The sequence below is a fragment of the Trichomycterus rosablanca genome, chromosome 20 (genome assembly GCF_030014385.1).
Source record: "Trichomycterus rosablanca isolate fTriRos1 chromosome 20, fTriRos1.hap1, whole genome shotgun sequence".
In the NCBI taxonomy this organism is placed as follows: Eukaryota; Metazoa; Chordata; class Actinopteri; order Siluriformes; family Trichomycteridae; genus Trichomycterus; species Trichomycterus rosablanca.
The window spans coordinates 3,304,927-3,315,459 of NC_086007.1; the positions used below are offsets into that span (position 1 = coordinate 3,304,927).

The 10,533-nt window shown below is 37.7% G+C and overlaps 1 protein-coding gene across 1 annotated transcript; it reads left to right on the forward strand.

The window, feature by feature from the left end:
• The first annotated feature begins 6,840 nt into the window (after positions 1–6,840).
• LOC134334097 (olfactory receptor 52K1-like) lies at positions 6,841–7,806 on the forward strand. Its single transcript, XM_063016271.1, has one exon. It carries the CDS (start codon positions 6,841–6,843, stop codon positions 7,804–7,806), a length of 966 nt encoding a protein of 321 aa, XP_062872341.1.
• The last annotated feature ends 2,727 nt before the right edge of the window (positions 7,807–10,533 follow it).

Genomic DNA, 10,533 nt, shown 5'->3' on the forward strand with positions numbered 1-10,533 from the left:
TGAATTTGGTTTTGGGTGGGAGTGTACAGAGGGAGTGATGGAGGTCACAGCTCTGGGGAAGAAGCTGTTTCTCAGCCTGCTAGTCTGAGGAAGCAGATCCACACAGACCTATTCATGTCCTAGCTAAATGTGGCTAGCTGATTAGAGTTTACCCAGCATACCAACTTTAGCTTCAAAGGCCTTCAAAGATTTTGCAGCAGAATTATGTTGGAGACTCCTGAACAAAGTGGCAGAATGTCTTGTGGCCAAGTGAACTTTTAGAATACAAGCAGTTTGTGTAGCATAAATCTAGCAATTAGTCGGGTGATGCGATTCACAATGTAAAATATGGTGCTGGTAGCAACATAAGAAGGCCTTTCAACTGCAGTAACATTGGTTTGATGTTTAATGTTGAAAGTTACTGGTCCAGACTGAAAAAACAGTGGTGCTCAATACACAATGATCTTAAAATCTGATTCCCTTCGCCAGAAGACATGGAAAGAGAAATTTGACATTAACTTGATGTGACATTAACCTCAAGTGTAAATAATTTAACTGTAAAATAACTTGTTTTACAATGCATCTACAGTCTTTTATTTTAACAGTATTTTACTGAAAAGTGAATTATAGTACTGTATATGACAGTAGAATATATATATATATACAGTGTATCACAAAAGTGAGTACACCCCTCACATTTCTGAAAATATTTCATTATATCTTTTCATGGGACAACACTATAGACATGAAACTTGGATATAACTTAGAGTAGTCAGTGTACAGCTTGTATAGCAGTGTAGATTTACTGTCTTCTGAAAAGAACTCAACACACAGCCATTAATGTCTAAATAGCTGGCAACATAAGTGAGTACACCCCACAGTGAACATGTCCAAATTGTGCCCAAATGTGTCGTTGTCCCTCCCTGGTGTCATGTGTCAAGGTCCCAGGTGTAAATGGGGAGCAGGGCTGTTAAATTTGGTGTTTTGGGTACAATTCTCTCATACTGGCCACTGGATATTCAACATGGCACCTCATGGCAAAGAACTCTCTGAGGATGTGAGAAATAGAATTGTTGCTCTCCACAAAGATGGCCTGGGCTATAAGAAGATTGCTAACACCCTGAAACTGAGCTACAGCATGGTGGCCAAGGTCATACAGCGGTTTTCCAGGACAGGTTCCACTCGGAACAGGCTTCGCCAGGATCGACCAAAGAAGTTGAGTCCACGTGTTCGGCGTCATATCCAGAGGTTGGCTTTAAAAAATAGACACATGAGTGCTGCCAGCATTGCTGCAGAGGTTGAAGACGTGGGAGGTCAGCCTGTCAGTGCTCAGACCATACGCCGCACACTGCATCAACTCGGTCTGCATGGTCGTCATCCCAGAAGGAAGCTGACGCACAAGAAAGCCTGCAAACAGTTTGCTGAAGACAAGCAGTCCAAGAACATGGATTACTGGAATGCCCTGTGGTCTGACGAGACCAAGATAAACTTGTTTGGCTCAGATGGTGTCCAGCATGTGTGGCGGCGCCCTGGTGAGAAGTACCAAGACAACTGTATCTTGCCTACAGTCAAGCATGGTGGTGGTAGCATCATGGTCTTGGGCTGCATGAATGTTGCTGGCACTGGGGAGCTGCAGTTCATTGAGGGAAACATGAATTCCAACATGTACTGTGACATTCTGAAACAGAGCATGATCCCCTCCCTTCGAAAACTGGGCCTCATGGCAGTTTTCCAACAGGATAACGACCCCAAACACAACCTCCAAGATGACAACTGCCTTGCTGAGGAAGCTGAAGGTAAAGGTGATGGACTAAACCCAATTGAGCACCTGTGGCGCATCCTCAAGTGGAAGGTGGAGGAGTTCAAGGTGTCTAACATCCACCAGCTCTGTGATGTCATCATGGAGGAGTGGAAGAGGATTCCAGTAGCAACCTGTGCAGCTCTGGTGAATTCCATGCCCAGGAGGGTTAAGGCAGTGCTGGATAATAATGGTGGTCACACAAAATATTGACACTTTGGGCACAATTTGGACATGTTCACTGTGGGGTGTACTCACTTATGTTGCCAGCCATTTAGACATTAATGGCTGTGTGTTGAGTTATTTTCAGAAGACAGTAAATCTACACTGCTATACAAGTTGTACACTGACTACTCTAAGTTATATCCAAGTTTTATTTCTATAGTGTTGTCCCATGAAAAGATATAATAAAATATTTGCAGAAATGTGAGGGGTGTACTCACTTTTGTGATACACTGTATATATATATTATATATTATATATATAATATTTTTGGCATTTAGAAGACGCTTTTATCCAAAGCAGTTGTGACAGTATACAATCTAAGCAATTAAGGGTTAAGGGTTGCCCAACAGTGACAACCTGGCAGTGGTGGGGCTTGAATCGGCAACCTTCTTATTACTGGTCCACTAGGCTACAGCTGTTTTACTGCAGTACAAGCCAGCACAATTCTGTCATTTTACATTTATTGTAATTTTACAGTTTATTTATGTATACCTGTACTGGATTACAATATGACAATAAAATAACTGTGTTTTGTTTGTTTATTTGTTTATTAGGATTTTAATGTCATGTTTTACACACTTACTCGTTACACAAGATTCATCAGTTCGAGTTTAATATCAAACACAGTCATGGACAATTTCGTATCTCCAATTCATCTCACTCGCATGTCTTTGGACTGTGGGAGGAAACCAGAGCACTCGGAGGAAAACCACGCAGACACAGGGAGAACATGCAAACTCCACACAGAAAGGACCCGGACCGCCCCACCTGGGGATCCAGCCCAGGACCTGTTTTACTGCAGTTTTACAGTATATGTCAACAGGTTACTGTTTATTTCCAAATGCTACTTTTGTATTTCATTCTTATAAATCCCCACAAATTGTAGTTGTAGCTTATAGCGGACTAGTAATCAGAAGTTTGCTGGTTCAAACCCCACCACTGCCAGGTTGCTGCTGTTGGGCCCTTGAGTAAGGCCCTTAACCCTCAATTACTCAGACTGTATACAGTAACACTACTGTAAGTCGCCTTGGATAAAGGTGTCTGCTAAATGCTGAAAAAGTAGAACTTAATGACACAGACGTAATTAACAACGTCTAAAATCTAAAAACAATACTGGACATTGCTAATATCTGTACATAAGTCTAAAAATGAACAGATACCGCCTTGCTTAAACTTCACTGAATCTGTGCAGTCGGAATGTGTCGGTCGCAAATGAATCGGTTCGTGTCGACTCTTTCACATGAACGATGGCAGTAGGATCGCGTCTGAGAACCGATTTAATTTTTTTTCTTTCTTTTGTTTATTAATATTATACACACTGCTCAGTATGTCATGCACTGACTGAATAATGCTGATGTGCGAGACGGACTAAAACAAGATGATCCGAAAACGACTTATCTTACAGCTGAGCCAAATGATTCGGCTCACCGCACCACATCAAGCTCCGGAAAAAAAAAAAAAAAACACGTTTAACCCTTGTGCGATCTTCACTTTTGGGACCCTCTGGTATCCCTAAGGTAAAATTGTCAATTTTGAAATAAAATTTAAATTCATAAACCATTAACATACACTATATTGCCAAAAGTATTTGCTCGTCTGCCTTCACACGCATATGAACTTGAGTGGCGTCCCATTCTTAATCCATAGGGTTTAATATGATGTCGGCCACCCTTTGCAGCTATAACAGCTTTAACTCTTCTGGGACAGGACTCAGGTGCAGGCCAGTCAAGTTCTTTTACACCAAACTCGCTCATCCACGTCTTTATGGACCTTGTTTTGTGCACTGGTGCGCAGTCATGTTGGAACAGAAAGGGGCCATCCCCAAACTGTTCTCACAAAGTTGGGAGCATGAAATTGTCCAAAATCTCTTGGTATGCTGAAGCATTAAGAGTTCCTTTCACTGGAACTAAGGGGCCGAGTCCAACTCCTGAAAAACAACCCCACGCCATAATCCCCCCTCCACCACACTTTACACTCGGCACAATGCAGTCAGACAGGTACCGTTCTCCTGGCAACCACCAAACCCAGACTCGTCCATCGGATCGCCGGACGGAGAAGCGTGATTCGTCACTCCAGAGAACACGTCTCCACTGCTCTAGAGTCCAGTGGCGGAGTGTGCTTTACACCACTGCATCCAACGCTTTGCATTGTGCTTGGTGATGTAAGGCTTGGTTGCAGCTGCTCGGCCATAGAAACCCATTCCAGGAAGCTCTACACACTGTTCTTCAGCTAATTTGAAGACCACATGAAGTTTGGAGGTCTGTAGTGATTGACTCTGCAGAAAGTTGGTGTTCCTCAGCATCCGCTGACCCACTCTGTCATTTTACATGGCTAACACTTTGTGGCTGAGTTGCTGTCGTTCCCAATTACTCCCACTTTGTTATAATACCACTGACAGTTGACTAGTGGAATATTTAGTAGCGTGGAAATTTCACGACTGGACTGCACAGGTGGCATCACGGTACCACGCTGGAATTCACTGAGCTCCTGGGAACGACCCACTCTTTCACTAATGTGTGTAGAAGCAGTCTGCATGCCGAGGTGCTCAGTTTTATACACCTGTGGCCATGGAAGTGATTGGAACACCTGAATTCAATGATTTGGACGGGTGAGTGAATACTACTAGTGTATATCATCCTTATTTCATTTTCAAACAATAGAGATAACATATGTTTAATGATTACAATCATTACTCTCTACTAGAACACAATTAACATTGGAAGTGTTGATTCTTTTTTTTGTCATAAGTTTATATTATAAGTTTATAACTGATGTTATAAATCCACTATATTTAAGACTTGGGTGTCATAAATCATGCTTATCCTGGAAAAAATGAAGTGGGACAATGTTTTCATTAACATTTATTATTTTGAACTTTTTCACTTTTATCTTATGAAATGCAAATGTACAACTGAGGCATAGTCCTTGCAACAGGGGTGGTGCTTGGGAAAAAGACAGTACTGTAATGCAGAGGTATTTATCTCTCTTGTCCCACCCCCTTGAGGTGCAAGTGTTAGGCATATAGTGCCAAAAAAAATATTTGATGTGGTTTGATATGGCAAGCAGATTTTCTGTGCATAGGTTATAATAAAATGTAACATTATGTCGCCTCACAGCAAGAAGGTCCTGAGTTTGATCCTCAGGTGGGGCGTTCCAGGTCCTTTCTGTACGGAGTTTGCACGTTCTGTCCGCGTGGGTTTCCTCCGGATGCTCCGGTTTCCTCCCACAGTCCAAAGACGTGCAAGTGAGGTAAATTGGAGACACTAAATTGTACATGACTGTGTTTGATATAACCTTGTGAACTGATGAATCTTGTGTAATGAGTAACTACCGTTCCTGTCATGAATGTAACCAAAGTGTAAAACATGATGTTAAAATCCTAATAAACAAACAAACAATGTGTTTGTGTGTTTGTGTCTGTGGGATGTTTCTGTGAGTCTCTGGGCATGTTTCTGTCTGTCTCTGTGTATGTGGGTCAAATTGACCCGAAGACCATATGAAGGATGTAAATGTGTGGGGTACAGTAGCAATTACTAATTTTTTTTCACAGAAAATAGGCTAAGGCCATTGAGTTTCAGGTAGAAAGAAGGTATACTTCTACCATTTTTCTTCTTGTAAAAATCAGAAACAGGTCAAATGGACCCGAATACCATACAAGGGTTAAACAAAGAGGGGGGGAGTTCATCCTACAGCCAGTGTTTCTAAGTAGGTTTTGGATACACCATGACCCTGATCAGTATAAAGGATTTTTACTGAAATTACTGAATATTTGTCAGGTCCTTTAGCTGATACAATAAAATACAAACATCATGTTTGCTCCTTGAAGGCTGAACACCATTTCCAAAGGTGTTAATAGCCACTGAGTCAATTATTTCTGCTAATGAACTGAAGTTGTTTATTACAAATGCTCTAATGAGGTGCTTTTAAAGAAACATTCAGAATAATTAGGCAGGACACAAAAGTAATTGTTTCTCTGTTTGCACACACAGTAACTAATTAATCCCAAATCACCATTTTAAAGTTTAATCAACTCTTTATATTTGTGATACTCACTGAAAGTTTCAGGCAGGCTGAGAGGAGTCTGTGAAGGTGTGTATGTCAGAGAAGTTTACCTGGAGTCTTTATTTTTCATTGTAGAATGTGTTTTATGTGCTTGTACATTGTTCTTTTTTATTTTTGTGTAAATGATGTGTTTATCTCTGTCGATCATTTATTAATGAATAAATAGTGCTTTCTGAAATACTTGTAATGATTTATTTATTATTTAATGCTTTAACTTAATAATTACATTCAGTAAAACCTTCAAATCAAGTAATGTAACTCTTAATGTTAACACATTACATTTTTGCTTTAAATTTCTTTTTTATATTTTTATATAATATATAAAGTATATTAATAAGTCTTTAAGCTTCTCAACCTAATTCATTTAGGGTTAATAGGTAAACAAATACTTGGCAGATGTGGTCAAACCTTTACTAAATTAGGTTAGAAAGCTTAAAAAATATATTTTATATAAAATCTAAAAACTAATTGAAAGCAAAAATGTAATGTGTTAATATTAAGAGTTTCATTACTTGATTTGAAGGTTTTACTAAATGTAATTGTATTAAATAATTAATAATCATTACACCTATTTTAGAAAGCACTATTTATCATTAATAAATGATCGACAGAGCTAAACACAACATAATTCACACAAAAATAATCAAAGAATAACGTACAAGAACAAAAAACACTTTCATTACTGTTAATACTCAGCAAATGCAGGATCTTCAATATATTCATGTATGATTTTAATTTGTTGTGTTTTCCAGGTGAAAAGGAAAGAAGAAACCCAAATGAATTCTACTCTAAACATTAATGGGACCCTTTCATCCGATGATGGATTTTATATCATTTATTTAACTGACCTAAGCAACAAGAATTACCTGATGCTGGTATTGGCTATCATCTACCTGATCACTTTGCTGTTTAATCTAGTCCTGCTGGCTGTGGTCCTCATGAACTCCAGTTTGCAGAACCCCAAGTTCCTTGCAGTCTGTAACCTTGCTGTCATTGACATCTCGATGAGCAGTGTTATCATTCCACAGATGATTTTTGTGTTTGTATTTAACTTGAATTATGTCACATTTGGATCATGCTTCTCCCGGATGTTCTTTATGCACTTTTTTGGTGACATGGAGTCATTTTCACTTGCTCTGTTAGCATACGATCGTCTTGTTGCTATCTGCCTTCCTTTACGCTATCCCACCATCAACACCAATCGAAGGATGATGCTAATCATAGCTGGCCTTTGGTTTTTGGTATTTTTGCTCGAGCTCTTCCCAGTGTTTTATGCAAGCAGACTTAACTTCTGCACTGCAAGGGTGGTGAGGAGTTGTTGCTGTGAGCACGGCTCAGTTATTAATATAGCGTGTGGTGATAAATCTTTTAACAAAATGCTGGCAACTGTTAAATCTTTATTTGTCCTTCTTGGTCCTCTGATTTTTATTATTTGCTCTTATATCATAGTGGTGGTAACAGTTTTACGAATTGCGTCTGTAGCCCAACGCTGGAAGGCCTTCCACACCTGCCTCACTCATCTGATCCTTGTCCTCATTTATTATCTGCCGGTGATCCTGGCTTACGTACTGAGTAGCTTAAAAGTGATTCAGTTAGCTGATATTTTCACAGCAGTTTTGTCAGTGTCTGTTAATATGCCACCCATGCTAAACCCGATTATTTACAGCCTAAAGACTGAGGAGCTACGAGACAAAGTGATTAAATTTATTATGCCATCAAAAGTGGCACCACAGGTGAAATAAATAGAGCTGATCAATCGCAATGTGTAAAAGAAGTAAATTCAGATTAGATAAAATAGATTTACAATTAAAAATGTCATCCAAAAAGGAAAACTGGATGCTGCATACATGATGAGACTGTGATACGACCTGATTAAAAGCCTGTACTATAGAAGAGTATGGCTATATTTATGTTCTAAAATGCAAAATTATTATTATTATTATTATTATTATCATCATTATTATTATTATTGTTATTATTATTATTATTATTATTATTTCATGTGATTATCATTTCAATGTTTTATTTGAATTCAATGTTTATTTATTTATTATTTAAATTTGCAAAATATCAGTAATAGAATTTTTAAACAACAACCACAGGATGGCAGCAAAAGACACAAAGTGTCAGTTTTACCGAACGGAGAACGTAATTATGTGTTGATTACTGAATAAACAATCATAATTAATAATTATAAATTCTGCTTTGCGCTTTCTCAAAACCTACATCTTAGAAATGATAAATGTCATCTACAGAAATGCTTGCTTGGTTGAATGTAGCCGTTATTTAAAACATCTGAAATTACAAGTTCATTATAAAACCTGTATAATATGGATTATAGGATTTGGAGATGAGACTGAGTGCTATCAGGCCCTGAGATTTATTTTGTAAAACTGACTAGTTGTACTTGCATGACAAGAAGACACACAATACTAATAAACTTCTAAACCATTTTGATAAAAATGTAATCAGTAACTGTTGATTGCTAAAGTGTTAAAGTCTATAGTTGTTTAACTACGTTGTTGTTGAATATTAAATACATATTTACTATTAGCGACTTATTTTTTACCCTTTCAGTGTTTGGTGTTATAGGATTTCCTTGCTTTGGCTTTTGCCATTTAGGCAGGTAAACTGTTTACACATATTAGATTCTGTATCAGATGTTACACTTGAGCAATTTGAAGCACCACATACTTAAATTAAAAAGCTATAAGCCAGTCTGAGTACTACAGTATTAAACCATTCAGGTACAGTTTCATTAATAAATATTTTTATCCCCATGATTTTCTCTCTTTTTAAATGTTTGTCACACTAAATGACTTCAAAGTGGCACGGTGGCTCGGTGGGTAGCACTGCCGCCTCACAGCAAGAAGTCCCTGGGTTTGATCAGTCGAGTTAATTAGAGATATTAACTTGCCCTATAGGTCAGTGTGTGTGTGTGTGTGTGTGTGTGTGTGTGTGTGTGTGTGTGTATGTCTGCCCTGCGATGGACTGGCGTCCCATGCAGGGTGTTACTGTGTGCCTTGTGTCCATTGAAAAGCTGGGTCCTCCAGCTATAGGTCCTCCTAACCTTGGCTAGTGATTTCATTACCATGTACATTTTAATGTGTGTAGTCAAACTAGCCCTATTTATTTGGTCACAAAGAGTTTTTGAGTTGCTGCATGTATATAACAACACATTTATGCAATGAGTTCTTTTTAGACACGCAAGTATGTGGTTTAATTACTTAGTCATAGATAAAGAACAACTGCAGAAATAATTAAAATCACAGACCTGCTATGACAGTGTATGTAAACATTTATATTTAGCTTTAAAGTCAAAAATATTAATGGATATTTTTTTTATGAACAGAAACACATTTCAAACTTGCCTAAACCAGGAGTGCAATAAATGCCCAGTACTTATTAAGACACATAATTTACTGTAATTTATTTACTGTAGACATAGCAATCAAGGTTTGGGAAGTAAGCTTTCAAACAAGACTATGAGACATGAACACATTAAAAAAAGCAACTAAGTCCAGCAATATTCCCATCACTGATTACAAGTATTAAATAAATAACATATATAGTCAATGCAATGCAATAATTGATTTGTTGACATAAGTTGTTTATATATTAAAATTAACTAGCGCTTTTTAATACAGACCTGTAAACTACAATGAACAGTAAATTAATACATAAAATGTAATTATTGACAGTGCTGTTAGTGTTTTATTTTATGAGTGCAATCTAAAATACAGTTTATTGTATGATATTTATATGCCATAAATTTAGAGCACAATTATGTACTTTTAAATAGAAACTAAACTTGGAAGCCAGAGTTTTATTTACATATTTGAAGCAAAATAAAGCTGCAGTTTAAACAGTACATAAAAAAAAGCAGCTGTTTTTTGGGGTTTTTTTTAACCAGAAAGCAACTAAATAAGGAGTACGTTAATTTGGTTCCTCGGTCTGATGATTAAAACGCATTCAAAAAAAACTATGTCAACTGAACAAGACTTCAGTAAAGAAGTTGTGTTGTCTTTAAGAAGTATCAGATTGTAAAAATCTTTGGCTTAAGATTCATGTTGGCGTCTTCTTTTCTCACCATTTTCATAATGACGCATCTAAATTCCTTTGTGCTTAAGACATAAATGATGGGATTACACATGGGTGAAATATTCATTGAAATGGAAGTATTGATTATTCTAGCAGTAGGATGGATTGACGATGTCAGTGCAGCTGTATAAACACCTAATGTAGGAAGGTAAACTATTCCCACTGTTATCAGATGGGAGGCACAAGTTTTCAGTGCTTTAAGTCGGGCCTTCCACGTTTTTATCTTAATCATGGCTACAACAATTCCTAAATATGATAAGATTAAAAGGTGCATACATAAGTAATGCAGTACCTATATGTGACATGGAGATTTAAGCTAATATCATTACAAGCGAGTCTATAAACTGGTCCATGATCACAAAAAAAGC